At 44.2% G+C, this 18,375-nt stretch overlaps 1 protein-coding gene across 2 annotated transcripts in view; it reads left to right on the top strand.

Annotated features, from left to right (window-relative positions):
- Nucleotides 1–18,375, top strand: part of ADGRA1 (adhesion G protein-coupled receptor A1) — a 791,567-nt gene that overhangs the window by 608,168 nt on the left and 165,024 nt on the right. For both annotated transcript variants that reach the window (XM_086922531.1, XM_086922532.1), the window contains one exon: nucleotides 14,402–14,497. In XM_086922531.1, the coding sequence (XP_086778657.1) occupies nucleotides 14,402–14,497 (96 nt within the window). The remainder of the gene's footprint in view (nucleotides 1–14,401; nucleotides 14,498–18,375) is intronic.

The raw sequence follows: 18,375 nt of genomic DNA, 5'->3' as shown, positions 1-18,375 counted from the left end.
AACATGTCTGATCTTCCAAAGCATGCATGAGAGAGAATCACTGTTGACTTCCTTGGACCCCTTGAAAATGTTCATCATCTAATAGTAGTCATTGATGAGTATTCTGGTAGTCCCATGGTAGAAGACCTTCCATCGATCACTCAGTAAAAAGTCATTGATAGGCTAGATGATATTTTTGCAACATGGGCTGCTCCTTTGACTTTGAAGCCTGACAATAACCCACCTTTCAACAATCAAGAATTTAAAGACTTTCTTTCTCACCTAAATGTCAAGCATCAGAAAAGCACACTTCTTTGGCCAGAAGCAAATGGCTTTGTCGAGCATTTTATGAGCATCATTCAATAAGACCATTCAGGGTGCTGCAGTAGAAAAGATTGAGCTCAAATCAGCTTTTCAATCTGCTCTTCATGCATTTTAGTCAACTCCCCATTCAACTACAGGTGAAAGTCATGCTACCCCTATGTTCTGGAGAGCTATGATGACCACATTGCCACAATGGACCAATAAAAGATCAACTAATGATGGTAAACTTCATTAAACAGATTTGTGTCACAAGCACAATTAAAAATCTACGCAGACAATCACTGATGTGCTAAGAACACTGGACCTGATTCACAAAGTTAAAGTTAGACTGAAGTCTAACTTTATGACTTTCGGTATTCACAAAGGGCATTTACTACTCGTAAATGCTCTTTGTGAATACTGAAAAGTCGTAAAGTTCACCATTCAGTATTCACAAAAGGTATTTACGAGGAGTAAATCCCCTTTGTGAATACTGAAAGTTGTAAAGTTAGACTTTCGACAAACTTTATCTTAGTGAATCGGTCCACTGTATTTAAAGAAGGAGATTAAGTCCTTCTAAGACAGAAGATAAAACACAAGTCTGATGCCCCAGTTGATGCTGACCCATTCCCAATTGTGACTAGTAAAGGCCACATTGTGATTGCTCATTGTCTCTGAAAGTCCATTATGCAAAATTATTCACATTTCAAGCATCTGCCTCATTATTCGCCATCTCCAGATGTCAGAAATGAGACTGTTTCAATTGAGACTTCTGAGAGCCCAATGACTGCATCTGTCTCTGTATCATCAGTGCCAGTCATGGACACTTCTCCTATCTCTTCACAGCTTTATAGGACAAGATCTGGGTGATTGATTCGAGCTCCACAACAGCTTATTGAAGAGCTGTGATGATACTTGTAACATTTGTGCTTTTTATCTAGCAACGGGGGAGATGTAGTATCTTGTGAGTTAGAGATAATGGGACCTTTTGGTTCCTGACAAACTCTGTAGAGCAGTATGGTAAGTGTTTGCGCATGGGGATAGATTTCATGATTTAGAATGTTAGGTTAGCGGTTACACACTGAGCAATAAAGACATGTAATACCAAACTCTGTGTGTAGTGTAATCATTTACATGCACCGAGGCTGGGGAGGAGGCAACATTACCTGCATTAATGAGTCGCTTATTTTCCCACGCACAGAAACCGTAACAGGCTTACTGAATTTGTTTATTCAAGAAACATGGAATCCAAAAGGATGGCTACTATTCTGAAACAGATCTGCCCTCTGCGCTCTTGTGGATCCATATGAATACAGTAATAGAAGCCTTTCCTAAGGAACATTTTTCCTTGTGACTAGGGTGTTAGTGAGATGATGCCCACTGATTTATGATAGTAGTGATCTAAGGGATGGTCTCCAAGACTATTAGATGCAGCCTGTTGTAGCTAGGTAACTGTGGTCACTTTCTAATCACTAGGCCATGTGGTCGAGGGGCCCCCAAACCCTTCAGGGTGGCACCATTCAGCCTAAGGTCCATGGATAACAGTGGGCTTTGTGAGACTCAGGGACCCCCTTCACATTTTGCAAGAGGCCACATCAGTTTGCCTTACGCCACAGCAAATCATATATGCATATATGCTCCTTGTGTGCTCTGATAGTGTTTGTGCGTCTCTTGTGAAGTACACAGAGCAGAGCGTTGTCGGGATTAAAAGGGAGACGACGTTTTTAGGTCTTTTCACACAACATTTGCAACGCCCATTTGTTTTAGAAATGATACGCAGCGCTGCCCTCGTCTTTAATGTTGCTGCCTAATGCGAGGTGGAAATATTTCAAGGAGAGATCTGTAATGTGTCATAATGATAATTAAACCACATATATCATGTGATGGTGCATGCTCCCTTCTTACTTACGTCCTCTGATTGGGCACTAAATCAAAGAATTACCTGAAATACAACTATGCCAAGCAGTGAATTGGCAGCTGATTAGAAGAACATTTTGTGCAGTCCCTTGATTATAATTTAAATGATACACTCTCCTTCCCATTAGCGGTTTAATGTGGCGCAATTGTGTTAGTTCTTTCTCAGCTTTAATTTAATTTACAATTCAGTGTTGGAAAAGATTGAAAGTACACAGAGAAGGTCTTGTATCATATAGCCAAATTTAGGGAAGAGCAATATATAGGTGGCCGAAGAGCAATATATAGGTGGCGGTATTTATTTATTTATTTTTTAGATAGCTCCTTGCAAAGCATCCTAGTCTAGGCACATTTCCGAGGAATTCGGGGTACTTGCTCAGCCAAAGCTCGTGGTTTAACACAATAAAATCTTCGTTGACGTCGGCCGAACTATTTTTACTAGTATGGAATCAGAAATAATTAAAAAGGGTACCCACACGCATTTCAGCACCAGAACTGAAACAAGATTGTCAATAATACAAAAATAAAATCAATGTAAGCTGCCATCTCATAATGCAATCATGGTAAAAGAAATGATACATTTTCCATGTGCTAATTTTCCATGTGCTATTGCTTGTTCAATTTTGTGGTGTTCTGTAAGTAAAACTATATACTATAAAGCATGAAAGTTCGATTGTAGTGCCGTGAAAACTTTACAGTGGTTCAAAATGAGACAGGGCTGTATGCTGCAAAGTGAAGTTTGCTGTTGACTTCTTGTACAGACACGGAAGATGAAGAGTATTGATCCTGTCTCACCAAACTCATCTTTCCTCCTTTTTAGAGTGAGGAAGAGCATTGGGTTTCTGACGATGGAGCCTCTGCTAGTACCACTGTTGGAAATCTCTCAAGTGATAGTGTATCTGCCAAAGGGTTGCCAGGTCATAGTGATGGCTTCCACACCCAATATAGGCCAGGGAATCCATAAATACATTTCTTTAGTCAGGACCACCATGAAAGACATGGCAAGATATGGGGGTCAGGTGTAGGAAAATCAGACAAGGGTCAGAAGCAGGGATGAAGCTCCCTTCATGCCAAGGCCTTTGATATTTTGTTCTGCTAGTCTAAATGAAGCTCAATGTCTTGTGGTTGTGTTTTCCAGGTCGAAATGTTTCTGAATTTAATTTTTTGTTTCTATTACGCCTTTAGGAGTGAAAGGTTTTATATGTGTTGACGTTTTATCTGCTTTGTTCTTTATTATCCCATATATGTTGTGATATTGCAAAATTCACAAGCTCCTCTCAGTTTGCAATAGAAGAAAACAAAATTAATGGGTTTTCTCTATCAGGACAAGTAAAACTTAAAAGTAAATGTTTGACTTGTTAAATACATTGCACCTTGCCCTGTGGATGTTTTGGGGCCTACCAAAGGGGTTACTTATAAGTATTAAAAAGGAAGGTTTGGGCCTGATAAAAGGTTGCAGCACCCATTATGTAATCCACTCAAGTACCCTATAAAACATCTCATGCCTGCCACTGCAGCCTGTTGTGCAGTTTTACACTGCTGATTCAACTTGGCAAAATCAACCTTTGGCCAGGCCAAAACCTTCCTTTTTAATACATTTAAGTCACTCCCAAGGCATGGCCTAGTCAGCCTATAGGTCAGGGTCCAATATAATTAAAAAGTAGGGTGTGTGTTTTTAAAGTTTTATATGTCCTGGTAGAGAAAAACTCCTAATTAAGTTGTTCACTCGTGTAAGGCCTAACTCTCCCATTAAATAACATTGGGCTACCTTAATATGTTTTATACATGCTAACCTGTGATAGGGAACATATGGGAAAGTCATTTTGGACTCAAAAGAATTGTAATTTAAAATCATTTTAATGGTAAAGTCAGATTTTAAGTCACACATTGGAAAACGCCACTTTTTGACATTTTCTTGTCCTCACCATTTGGTGTATGCTGCCTGTGTCCTGGTTTTCATAAAGGTAAATAGCTTGTCAATAGAATTTTTGTGTATATTCCTCCCAGACAGTGAGACAACGGGGAACTAGGTGTTAGCAGGATGGGTCATCCTGCCAGGATTGGTGGGGAGGAGCTGTTCCCTTCTCTACTTACATTTCAAAGGGCTACCTCCAGGACACACATAAAGGAATATGATACCAGTTCTTTGGTCAACCCAGATTACTTGGAGCCTTGATAGGGGAAGGGAAGACCATTCGAGAACCAGATGTGGGGGGAAGCCTAGAAGTTTCTCCTACTTCATAGGCTGGTATCGGGTATAAATATTGGACCCGCAGACCAACACTTCTTTACACTCCTGGGCCTGAGGAGATTACAGAACAAGGACTGCCTTACTGTTTGAGGGCTGCCTTGTTTCCCAGAGGACTGCCCTACTGCTTCAACCCTACCTTGTGCCCCAAAGGACTGCCCTGCTTCTTTTGGACTGCCTTGTTCTTCAGAGGACTGCCCTGCTGCAACTAGAGGACTGCACTGCTGCCTGTTGCCTGCCTTATCACCATAGTACTTCCATGCTATTTGAGGCCTACCCTGCACTCAGAGAGTGAAGACTAGACCTGCTCCCTTCATTTCAGGCTGACCTGAGTGACTTCTAGTGTCACTTGGCTGACCTCCTGTTCTGAGCTACAGTGATACAACAAGCTTCATAGGCCTCGCTGCAAGTGCTCAGCTGACCCGCTGCAACTAGCCCTACCTGGATGTGCAACTGGACCTGCTGAGCCCTTGCTGGCCTCTATTAGAATGAGTTCTTGATTCCCAAGAGGTGGCTTCCTACATCGTGGACCTGACATCGGACTGCAGCTCTCTGGAAGAAAGCAAGAAATTCCATAGATTTGGTCTGTTCACAAATGATCCTGTCAACACCGAGACCCTTCTGCCTATGAAGATTGCCAACGCAATGTTACGGTGCAGCTGGCTCTTTATGCAACAGCGACAGCAACTGCCAGGAACAACTGGCAATGCGTGATCTGCACTTGGCGTTACAGCAATGACAGCCCAGGGTGACTGCCAACAAGAAGCACAAGTAATGATCGTTTGTGACTCCCAACGACTATCTGTGCTGCCAGGTCTGCTCATCATGCTACAGTGGTTATCATTCATGATGCTCTTCCTGCTCCTCCACGCGAACTGAACTCTTTGTGCCAGAGTTTGAGAAGTTATCTGTTTCAGCAGCACTAACCTGGTCCTTATAACTTGTCCGTGCTCCATCGCAGTCAACCTGAACTTGTGACTTTCCTTGGTCTTGCATGAGTCGACGTATATGAGAGGCACATTGTGCTTTTTGGTGCTATATTTACTTAAAAGTGAATATCTCTGGTTCTACTGATTGGATTTTTGTATTTCTGGTATAATTTTTTTAATTAAAATGTACTCTGTTTTTCGAAATTGGTCTTGTGTTGTGTTTTCACTTCATTATTGTTTGTGTGCTGCACAAATACTTTACACTTTGCCTCTAAGTTAAGCCTGATTGCTTTTTGCCAAGCTACCTAAGTGTTATGCTCAGATTAATTTAGTGAATTTTGTGGTACACCTGACAAGGATTGTCATAGTTGCTTGAGTCAGGTTTCCACACCCTCAACCAAAAGCCCGATTTATTACATTGGTGCTCAGTGATGGAATCCATTTCTTGTGTTTGTTCAATGCCACTCATTTAATTTCTGTACCACTAAAAATCCCTATAGATAATCGGACAGCAGATTCAACCTATTTTCAAATAATCCTTAGTTTTTGATTTGTTCATTTTGGTTCCTTTTTCAGAATTGAAGTCTTACCCCACATTGTTTGTGCTACAATGGAGATTCAGCTAGTCAGCCTTGATAACCTCAGCAGGGCATAGCTGCAAAAGCTTTGCAAGGAGAGTGTCCTGAAACAGAAGGCCTCCAGGTAGCCTTCAGAGCCTTTGAGGAAGTCAGGAGCATGCAAGACACCCCAGAGGAGCAGGGGGAGGATGACCAGGAGGAGGGAGTGGATTTATAGGAGGATGGTTTGGCCACAGGCCCTGAGCTGCAGCACCCTGAGGAGAAGCTGGACAACTTACATACAGGAGTGAAGACCCCTGCCAGGGCAGTGAACACTGTGTCCTCCCACAACCTCTCCCCTGAAGAATTGGAGGACAGGAAAGCTTAGGGGGAGCTTAAGCTGCATGTTGGAAATGGCCCTTTTTGCAGGTTATCCCCAAACGTTTTGCTTTTTTCTCCTTTGTTTTTCCTGACCTCTGGGTGTTGGCTATAGGACTCTGGGCCCTTTCCCACTAATGACCAGTGCTAAAGTGCATATGCTCTATGTATAAACTGTTATTGGGATTGGTTATCCATGATTGGCATATTTGTCTTACCAGTAGGTCCCTAGTAAAGGGCACTGAGTGTGCCAGGGCTGGTAATTCAAATGCTACTAGTGTGCCTACAGCACTGATTATGCCACCCACATGAGTAGTCCCAAAAAGATGTCTCAGGCCTGCCACCGCAGTGCCTGTCCACACTTTGCTAACTGCCATGTTGACCTGGCCAGTGTACCCACTTGCCAGGCCTGACCCTTCCCTTTTCGTACACATAGGACACCCCCATGGTAGGCCCAAGGTACCCCCCTGGGTAGGGTGCAGTGTATCTGAAAGGTAGGACATGTACTAGCATGGGTAACATGTCCTGATGGTGAAATACTGCCAATTTAGTTTTTTCACTTTTGAAAGGGGTATCTTGCCCATAGGCCAGAATGGGTAATGCTGTGTAACATGTTTACCTGCATATCTTCCCATAGGAGTGAAATAGAAAATTGGAGTCTGGCATCCCTGAACTCAGAATTTAATAACACATATTTTAATAAAGATGGTTTTTAAATTCTGTGTTTGAAAATAACACTTTTAGAAAGTGGCTATTTTCTTGTTCAACCTTTCTGTGTGCTTCTGCCAGTTTGTGTATTGACTGGCTGGCTTGAGAGTGACAGGGCTCCAGGAGTCTGGGTGAGTCCGCACTAGGCTGAATAGACCGATATGCATTTGAAGTGCTGGGAGGAGTAGCACCTGGGTCTGATGGGGCTGTGCCTGCCTTCCACAATGCTGGCTCCACCCCCTGCAGTGCGTCTGAAGACCCTGGCCCACATTTACAAAGGAAGACGTTTTGCACTGGCAGAGTGCACCCAGAACTGGTTTGGACTGGGTCCCGGACCCCTCACACATAGAGAAAAAAGACGTTTGGGGTATAAATATGAGAGCTGAACTTTAGACTACTTCATGATCAAGAAGTACCTGATGCCAAATAGGACAGCTGAAAAGACTGGGGAGAAGGACTGCCCTTGCTGTGTGTCTGGGGCTGACCTGCAGTTTGCTGTTTCTACTGAGGAAAGGACAAAGGGACTTTGCTGTGCGCTGTGTCCCCTGCTTGAAGAAGGACGTTGCTGTGTGCTGTTGAGGTACTGGGTTTTTATGGACCCGGCGGTGCCAGGGGAACACCCAAAGACCTCTTGAGTCCTTCCTGTTTCGGACCACAGAAACACAGAGTCTTCTAGGTGATGTCAAGGATCGAGTTTATTGGCTGCAACCAGTAACAGGTATCCTAGAAGTACAACAGCATGAAGCGCATGTATGTTCTCAGGAGACTGCTCGTTTTTACAGAACCAGCCTTCTCTTTTTATACAAAATATTACTCTTCAGGCAAGAATTCTTTGTTTTTACAGTTGGTCATATAAATATTTCTACTACAAAGAAAGAGCAGAGTCATGATGGCAAGCCCATATTTTAGTTTGTCCAGTTCGTGATAGATTACCCAGCAAGGCCCAGAACTTCCATCAGATATCGATGAAACCCCAATAAAATCGGGTACCTCCTCCTTGTAAAACTAGTCATAAAGAAGAAACAGGGACAGGTGTGTGTGATTAGCCATAGCTTGTATGCGATGAACGGTTTATGACATGTTGTGCTTTGATGCTAATCTCGCTCGCCCATTGGGATGGGGACTGCCCGAACTGGTTTGGCTTGAGGCAGTGGAGTCAGCTCGCCCAGGTCACAGAGGAGTCAGCAAAGGTGTATGTGTCCTTTCAGATTGAATTCGGCCTTGGTCAATTGACTATGTAAGGGCAATGACAAAATGGATGCCGCTCACAAAATGGAACCCGAGGGTTCAAGACAGAAACTACGATTTCAGGGTGATTTCGTCACTCAATCATGACGCAAATGCATAGGTATAATATCTCAATCATTACCGGTCTGCCGATACCAAAATCGTCATGATATGATGATATTTTTGACACGAGTGAAAAGCTTCGGTACCACACAATAGCAGGGTCCAAAATTCTCAGTACCACAGTCCCTCCTTTTGCCCTTATATAGGCAATAACCTATACTCATGCTAATCTGAGTCCAGGTCTGTGTACATGAAGTCATTGAGATGCTGCTGTAGCATCATCCTATTACTCAGTTCATCTCTTGATACAGGCTTCCTTACACATGATGTAGCACAGAGGCCACATATTGCAGGAGCACACTGTGCACAAACACAGAACATGAACAGAATGGCTAAGACCATCCCAATGACTATCAGAATCTTCCATCCCCAGGCAGATATCAGTTCCCAGAACCACCCCAGTAAGGACCAGTCTCCTTTATCCACGTGAATGGACTCAGAGATCTTAGGCAATTTGGAGATGGCCTGGTATACTGTCGGAGCGTTATCTGGGATGAAAATGCAGCAACTGGATTGGATCACCTTACATACCCCACCACGGTCTGCAAGTATGACATCTAGGGCAACCCTGTTCTGAAGAGTCATAAGGCGGTCCGACTGGAGCTCCACAGTCAAGTTACTAAGGGCACCAGCCGTTTCAATCACGGTGGATTCAACTACCCTCGTCAATTGGCGAATGTTCCTGGTGTTCACCATAGGCCCCCAAAATGGCAGAAAACCTTTTGCGAAATCCCCAAACTCCTGTTCCGCAGTGTCGTCTTCACTCACAACACCCCTAACTGTCCATGTCCTATGGTAATCTGCTTCGGCCGTGTAGGTGGGTGGCAGCAGGAACGAGATAAAACATGTGCCCGAAAAGTCAGGGGGCAACCATGTATAAGCTCTATCATGGCAGACGAAGTAGGTACCCTTAGCTGCTAAGAACGAAGGGGAGGTCTGAGACGAGAAAACGTAAGTCTCAGTACAGACACTCTTCCCTAGCTGAGCTCTGGGGTTTTTGCCATTTCCCTGCAGACATAGGTGACCCTGATGGGGTACTATCCAGATTGGGGAGGATTTCTTTGCTCGCTGGCTCTCACTCAAGGAAATTCCATATTTTGTTATATTCCATCTACTGTAAGGCTTCAATTCATCTCTGGGGATCGTTCTATACGTGTCGATGTCTCTACTCATATTTCTGATTCCTGCCACTAGTGCCTTGTTGCTCGAGTTGCTTCCTGGGGAATATGGTTCGAGGGCAAACAGGAACATTGTTTGAAATGCCCACAAAGAACCATAGTAGCTAAATGGCAGGACAAAATATGGGATACCCTTATCTGTCGTGTGTGGCATAAGTCCACATACCCAACAATTTGTCGTGTTCATTACAAGCTGGTGCTGGTGTAGGAGCTGAACGAATTAGTTATTTATAAATTCTAATCTTCTGGCAGACTCGTGTTCAGGTAGAGGGTGGAAAGAATGCGGGGAAACAGTAGGAGGAGGTGTGGGCTGTGTAGTGTATGCAAATGATACTCGAAAGGTGAATAAAGCATAGCCTATTAAAAACATCATTATACTGCACAACATAAAAATGCATATTATTAAAAATCGTGTTTTTGCCATCACAGTGCATATTCTCGTTTCAAGGTTCGTTGATCTGGCAGGTCTCTCCATCTTGGGAAACTCCATCCTCTAAGTTGCTGCCCGCGGTGGGAGATTGATTCTGCTAAGGAGTGCTTCTGTCAATCCAGGGTAACTCCCTTGAACCAATAGAACTGTCGACCTAACCGTCTCCAGCTGCACTCCCAAGACTGTGGCAACCGCGACCCTAGCAGCAGAACCGGATGGCGGTTCGAAAATCAAAAATAAGCAAGTTTCCTAGATGAGAGAGCTGCGCAATCAAAAAAGAAAAAAACTTTTATTTGTCCATAGTCATAGGTCTTGGCCTCAGATTGTAGCGATTTCGACCAGGTGCTGTGTGGTCTAGAAACAAGAGTTCAGGCTCAGCAGTGTTCAATCGAATTGACGGAGGCACAGCTTCATGTAAAATGTTGTCGCTTTCCTTTTCAGAATTTGTCCCTTTTAAACGTGCATCACTGAAGGGTAGGAACCGAGGCACAGTCTCAGCCTCAGGGTCAGCAATTCCCTCCTGGACCCACCGGTCATACGGAAGAGGCAGTGGGACCCTCTTACAATGGTTGCCTTGAACCCAATGTTTTTTTCCTTCAACTCCGACGGCAGATCTGGTCGAGAGGAGGACTAGGTGAGGGCCGGTCCACCAGGGCTGGTCATTCTTTGTTCGCTGGAAGTTCTTGACCAGCACATAGGATCCAGGATCGATGGGATGCCCTGGAGCTTCAGAGGCCTGAGGTAGAGAGTCGTGGACCTGTTGGTGTAAAACACGCAATTTAGCTGTCAATTCATACAGATAGTCAAGCAGTACAGGATGCTCTATTTCACTGAACCTGGTGGGCCTTGGCACTCCCCATATGTTGGCCTGGCGGCCAAACACAATTTCATGTGGACTAAGTCCCACTCTAGAGTGAACAGTCATTCTTGTGGATAGGAGCGCCAAGGGCAGAGCGTCAGGCCATTTAAGACCTGTGCTTGCTTGGATCTTGGCAAGTTTCAACTTTAACATGCCGTTATAGCACTCTACTAATCCAGCTGACTGGGGGTGATTTGCAGCGTGGAACTTCTGTTGTATGCCTAGCCCCTCACACACTTTCTTCATCACTCGTCCCATGAATTCACCCCCATTATCACTACAGACCAAAGCGGTACAAAAGGGGTGGAGATGGACAGAGCATCTGAACCAATCAAACACTCACACCCAGTCAACAGATCTGGGTTTAATCCATCACCGATCTTTAGCCCACTCTGCCATCACAGTTCAGACATGGATATATGAATATCAGTCTGCCCCTGTGCCTCATGGGAACAGTCCAGACCGAACTGCCAAGCCATGCCTTCCCTGGACCGGAAACAAGCTTCCTAGGACCGGTTTCTGGCATTCCAGCCGTCTTCAGCCAGGCTAGCTTGAATCCAGTGGCAAAGTGAGCAAGGAACTCACGTCTGAGCATACCCTGCCAACTTATGGCAAACAAAGCAGTACAAAAGGGGATGGTGATGGACGGAGCATCTGAAACAATCAAACACTCACACCCAGTCAACAGATCTGGGTTTAAACCATCACCGTTCTTTAGCCCACTCTGCCACTCCAGTTCAGACATGGCCATATGCAAATCAGTCTGACCCTGTGCCTCATGAGAACAGTCTAGCCCGAACTGCCAAGCCATGCCTTCCCTGGACCGGAAAAATGCTTCCTAGGACCGGTTTCTGGCATTCCAGCTGTCTTCAGCCAGGCTAGCTTGAATCCAGTGGCAAAGTGAGCAAGGGATTCACGTCTGAGCATACCCTGCCAACTTATGGCGAACAAAGCGGTACAAAAGAGGGTGGTGATGGACGGAGCATCTGAGCCAATCAAACACTCACACCCAGTCAACAGATCCGGGTTTAATCCATCACCGTTCTTTAGCCCACTCTGCCAAAGAATTTATTAAAAATAAATTAAAACTACAATAACAAGTTAATAAAAAAGACTTACCTTCACTGCGGCATTCCCGGGCTGCCGTCCTCCTCTTGCTCACATCTCAGGGTGATCTGCGCATGCACGCGTTCCTGTCCAGGCCCATTTCTCACAAGTAATGCGTATGCACAGGCGCAGGTGCTTGCGCAGATCAACCTTAGGCGCAAGGAAGAGGAGAATGGCAGCCAGGGGACGCCGCAGTGAAGGTAAGTCTTTTTTATTTACTTGTTATTGTAGTTTCAATTCATTTTAAATATGGGGGGTGGAGGAGGGTAGTGGGCCAACTCATCTCTGTCGTGGAGTGTGCGGAGTTTTGCCTACTCCGCGTTCTCCATCGAACACGGAGTAGGCAAAACTCCGCACACACCGCAGGCAGAGCGGAGCTCTAGGCCCACAGTCTATCACGGGAGGCACATTCCCAGTGAAGGGAGGGATGCACTTTTAGCCCTGTGTATGCATCCCTTTGTCAGGAAGTAGGGTCTCACCCCTGAAACATATAGGTAAAAGCTTGCGGATGGCTGGAAGTTGTTTCAACAGTCCTGGGTAGATTTTACTATTACTTTTGAAAGGCATTGGACGGTTGGGTGAAGGGTAGTATTGTAAGTGATTACAAAGGCCTGTGCAGTTTGATTGCCAGAGAACACATGTTCAGCAATTATTTTACAGGGTTTCCCCAACACATAGAGGATAGTAACCTGTCTGGTCCCAGGAAGCTTGTTAAGGAAGTGGACCACTAGCTCAGTGCCTGGGTCCACAAGAAGTTATCTGGGTGAGAAATCACCCACAAGCTAGGCAGGGTCCCCAACAGAAGAAATAGGAGGGAGACAAAAATAAAAACCAGAGAGTTCTATAAAGGCCCTCAAACCAGCTCTCAGGGAAAGGATTCCCATTCCCAATGTGATCAAAAGAATAGTGGGTTCCCTGAAAAGAAGTTTGGGTTGGTTCAATCCCAAGTGTTATGAGCGCTACATGTATGGGCACACAAAGGTAGATGCCAAATGCCCCAATAGGGCACAGTTCCACACAGGGGGGTGGACAACTGGTTTGGTTATTGTAGCACTTGGCAAGGAGGTTTCCCCAGTTAACATGGGGGGGGTAATGCAGAGGGTACCCTAGTATCCCTAGGTAACAACGTGATGGTGCCAAAAGTCCACTGGCCTTCTAACACTTTCAAGTACAGGCAGTGAGTTATCATCAAATGGACACCAGGTGGAGGCTCTGAAGGACACTGGAGCCAGTATGACTGTAATATGTCATCTAGTGTTTAGAGCAGGTGTTGAAAGAGTAAGTTTTTTTAGCAGGACTAACCTGGTTCCTATAGCTGGCCCATGCTCCATTCGCGGTCAGCCTGGACGTACGACTTTCCCCCAGGCTAGCATGACCAGGTGGCCGTGAGGGGCGATTTGTGCTTTTGGGAGCAATATGTTAACATTTTAAAATAGAATATCTGGTTCTACGGATTAGATTTTTGTGCTGGTATGCTTTTATTTATCAAAATTAAATGTACTCTAAATTTCTAAATTGGTGTTCCTCTAAGTTAAGCCTGACTGCTTTGTGCCAAGTTACCAGATCATTAAGCACAGGTTAATTTAGTGACTTTTGTCGTTCACCCTGCCAAGGATTGTGGTTGCTGTTTGGGTAGGGTTCCCACCTCCACACCCCCAAAACCAATAACCCAACTTCTTACAACTCCTTTGTTTACATTTGCATTTATGATCACTTTTGATCATGTTTTTCTACTACTGTCATGCTTGCAGCTCATCTGGTGTGGTTCCTTGTATTGCGCCCCAGCCACATTTTGTTGGATCAGCAATGATTCACCTCATTAGTTTTGCAGAATGAAGGGCCTATATAGCATTGGTGCAGCAGCTGCAGTGGCACCAAAACCCATTGAATGCTGATAAATACTGTATTTAACTACACGAACAGCAGTGAAAGGGACCATTTTCCTTGCTTGCAGTAGACCCTTTGACATACTTGCTAAACTACTGAGCAGAATACATGCTTACCACCAGAGCAGAGCAGCAGTGCCCATTGCAGATCTGTTAGACAGATGTGGGGGAGAGACTCACCGGTTCGATTTGCACAAATGTTCCATTTATTTTAAGCAATTTGCTTCAGTTGAGACGATTCAACGACATTTTATCCCTATGACCCAGTTTTCTGGAAATAAAGACAAAACATCACACAAAAAGAGCAATAAGTGTGCAATTGGGTCATATCTATGATTTCGGTATGAAATGCAAACTTTTATTGCCATCAACACCTAGTTGCTTGCCTTTATGTAACTTGAGCTCAAGCTAGAACGCACTGTAATACTGTAAATATAGAAACTACAATCACCTACATTTGTTTATGAAAGCTCAGCCATTGAAGTGGGGCCTCCATGTTGCCAGAGCCACGTAGAAACATGTACAAGTCACATCCTTCGACAGAGCACCATAAAAAACTCATTCTCTTTCAACAGGTTTTACCTGATCGGTGGAGGCGTTCCTTTTATTATCTGTGCGGTTACAGCAGGAACTAATATGAAAAACTATGGAAGTGACGAAAGTGCACCATAGTAAGTATGATATTTTTACTACACGAAGCCAGCTTGTTTATTTTAAAAAAAAACTGTTGACCTTTAATACGAAAATAAAAAGTTTTATATCACTTCTGGAATTATGTGGAACATTTTGTGTTCACTTACTGGAGCTCCTCAATTGCAGATTGACAACCATTATTTATGCCCGTTTAAAGCATTGTTTCTTATTTTTTATGGATTTATACATAGTAATTACCGCTCACATTGCTGGGAAACAGGAACATTTTGTATTTTCTATAAATGGCGGCTTTTACAAATGAAAAAAATACCGGAGGCACATCAAATAAACAAAACAAGAACATTGAAATATACGTTTTTTTTTTTCATTTTGGAATGCGGTTGCCACAGAGTAGGATGCCCGTGCTCGGTTACACAGAGTAATTCATCCTGATACATTGCGGAAACATAACCCCATTTGTGGCAGAAAAAGATCATTTCTGCAGCAAATATTGAGGAACAAATCTACATTAAATAATACATCGGGTCCATTTGGACGTCTCATTATTAAAAAAAAGCCAAACCATAAAATTAATAATCGTCATTGTTATGTTTTATTTTCCGGGAAAGACTTTCTTTTTAAAATGATTCCTGGGTTTTGAGGATGGCAGAATACCAAGTAAATCTCAATTACAGAATACTCCTGCCTGCTTGAGGCTTCACTGTACATACAAGCAAGAAGGACATGGTTATTTTTCTGCATTTCAATGGAGGTTTTTTTGTGAGTTAATGACCTTGCTGTTCCTTGTCGAATGCACATTTTCTCCATCTTTCCTGGGGTCTAGGTCGTCCACGGTAAAAAAAAAACAAGCATTTACAATGCAATAGGTCTCACATTTGCGAGAGTTTATGCTATTGGCATTGAAAATGACAATGCCTTTTATTTATTTGTTTCTAGAACCAATACATTAATAAAAAGGCATTGTAATCTACAATGCCAATAGCTCAAACTCTAGTCAATGTGAGACTTATTGCATTGTAACTGGCAATGTCTTTTATTTACTTGTTGGTTTTTAAAAACATAAATAAAATGAGGGGGAGGGGGCACCGGCACTTATTTTGCCACATCAAACATTTACCCATTGCTAGACAGGGAAAAGCAGACTGAGCGGGAAGAGGGAGGAAAAGAATGAGGGCAAAATCCTCGAAAAGAGAGAAGGCACAGACTTGCATGAGTGAGATAACGGGGCTGGGAGTGCCTGATTATACAGAGTTTTAAATGTGCCAGTACCGAGCACGTGCACTTCTTTATTGGAAAGTGAGAGTACCAGCACTTCTCAGCAGTACATTTAACGGAGAGTAGCAGCATTTACCAGGAGCAAGCAGGTACTCTAAAGAGTGAGTACCTGCACTTCGGTATTTTCATTTAAAGCACTGATCATACACTCAATTCTGCCCAGAATCGCAGGGTGTTGAGCCAATGCCAGGAGCAAACCTGGTTACCTACTTCCCACGCCTACAGCTCTTGCCCTCAATCTTCTACGTCCCCCGCCCTCCCCCCACCGTGTGTCACAACAGAAGCAGTGACGTCACGGGAAGAAGTGAGTGCGGGAGAAGCAACAAGTGTAAGTGGGGGTTTGGTTAGGGGTGGGTGGGCACATAAAGTTCACGGCACACGGGCAGGTATAAAAGACCGCAGGTGCGTGCTGTCTGCAGTCTGTCTATGGGTGGTTTGCATAGAAGAAGAGCAGGTCCCAGACAGGTCTCTTCAAGGCGCTGGAAAGTCGTTCCTGGAAGCACAGAGCTGCTTTTATGGACCACCCGAGAACGAAGTTGCGCAATGTTTTCTTGCACTTTGTGGCACTTCTAGCCATCAGCTGAGGGGAGTGATTATAAAAATGTATTCCTTTTTGGTAATTCATTAATTAAATACATTTTTCTTGTTAGAAAGTGCAGACCGCGGAGGATAAAGCAATGGGCTTGTTTTACTTCTCTTGGTTTTTATTTGAACTTCTAAAAACTGCACGTACTGGCGTGAGCATGTAAATGCTTTTCAAGTAAAATTAAATACATTAGAATGTATAATTAGACAACGCCCCTTCGAATGATTACAACATTATACCAGCCGTGCATTGTTTAGACAGTGGGTACAGTTGATTTTTTTCTATCCATCGCGCAAGGTGAACAAGTGTTGAGGGAGGGGTCCCTCAATGTGACTCTCAGACTAGACTTAGCCCAGGAAGTCCCCCCAGCCCTCTCTTGTTTTCCTGTGTCTGACCTGGGCCAGGGCACACCTGAATTCACCATTACGAAACCATAGGAGTTCATGGAAAAAATTCTACAAGTTCACCTAACAGTAAGGTCCGGGCAGAGCAGTAACAGTCCCACGCTGAGTAGTGTCGAGGTGGAAGAGGGGCAGCAGTGGAACATTGCTGCCAAGGTTTCGGAATGCTATGTGTGGCTTTTTCATTACTTCAGTAATTCAGCAATTATGAGTGACATTTCAAAATTATGAATGATATTTCACCGACTATAAGTGTCCCTTTCTTGCGAGCAAAACCACCGCACTAAAATTCGCAGATGAACAACCCTGCCGCACACAGCATCAGGCATTCATTGTGGTGCAAGCATGGCCGAGGGGCACACACAGAGCTGGACGCCAGAGGAGTGAGCCAGGAGCTGTATTATTACAAGTCCATCGCACGGCTCGTGAATACAAGGTCACTGCAACATCAACTACCAGGGCAGGCAGCTGACTGACCCGCGCTAAGCGCAATTATACTTTTGAGTCCGGTTAGCAACACTCAGTGCTGAGACTGACACTAGTATTGTACTTAAACTGCCAGGTGAGCTGCAATGGTTTGGTTTCCAGCCTGCTGTGAACCGAGCTGGGGGTCAAGTGGGGGTTGTGAATAAAGGACTTGCATGAGCACTGCCATAGCACATCCCACGAGGGTCCATTTACCTTGGGGAATCGCCATATATTCCAATGAAGTAACTGCTAATATGTGCTTCCCAATGATTAAATACCAAACAGATTTTTTCTTCAAAATGAGGGGCTGTGTGCCCTGAGGTAAATAGGGTTTCAATGCCAAAGGACCAGTTACACTCAAATGCAGAATTTTACTTAAGTAACAAGCGGCACAAAAAAAACCCGCCCATGAGTGGTGCACTCGCGCGCCACTGCGAGCCATATGTCTTCAATTATCGCGCCTGTGTCTGGACACAATAATTGAAGACATATGGGCTTTGGTGCGCGTAACAGACACCAATAGGCCTTGGGCGGAGCAATGCACCCACCTTTGGCCTATTGCGTGCTCTGTTAAAAAAATACACACACTCAAAGCCCAATCACAGAAGAACAGGCAAAAAACACACGCACAAGCGTGTGCGAATACATGGTCCATATCTGAACCCCGGACAAAAGGACTCTAGCCTGCGCGAGCACTGCTGCGCAGTGCAACGCAGGTCACGAGACCTAACAAGGGCACTCCCACAGCTGGGTATTGCTATCTGGCGACCGGCTGTATAACTGTAGATAATTGTTGTAAATGTTAGAAGATCAGTACTGACATTACACTATTTATGCTGCATTGGGAAAATGCCATAAAACATTTTCAGCTACAAATTACAATATTATTTTATTTTGTGGTTCTTTTCTGTAAGGTTTTCTTCTATTTCATCACCAGAAGGACAGCATCTCCAAGGGCCTGGAACCCGAACCATTATGTAAAAAAGCCTAAACCGGCACAAAAAAAAGAGATTCTGATGCGAAGTAAAACCAACCACCTGATGTACTGAAGCACTGATTTTTTTTAATGCTAATTTTGATGGAACCCACCCATGTTGTAATGTAGTGAAGCCAAATAAGACCTCTGGGTTTAGGCTCCCAACAGTAAGGCCAAGCCTCGACTAAC

This window comes from Lissotriton vulgaris, chromosome 5, assembly GCF_964263255.1.
Source record: "Lissotriton vulgaris chromosome 5, aLisVul1.2, whole genome shotgun sequence".
Taxonomy (NCBI): Eukaryota; Metazoa; Chordata; class Amphibia; order Caudata; family Salamandridae; genus Lissotriton; species Lissotriton vulgaris.
This window is presented reverse-complemented; position numbering and strand designations above follow the sequence as displayed.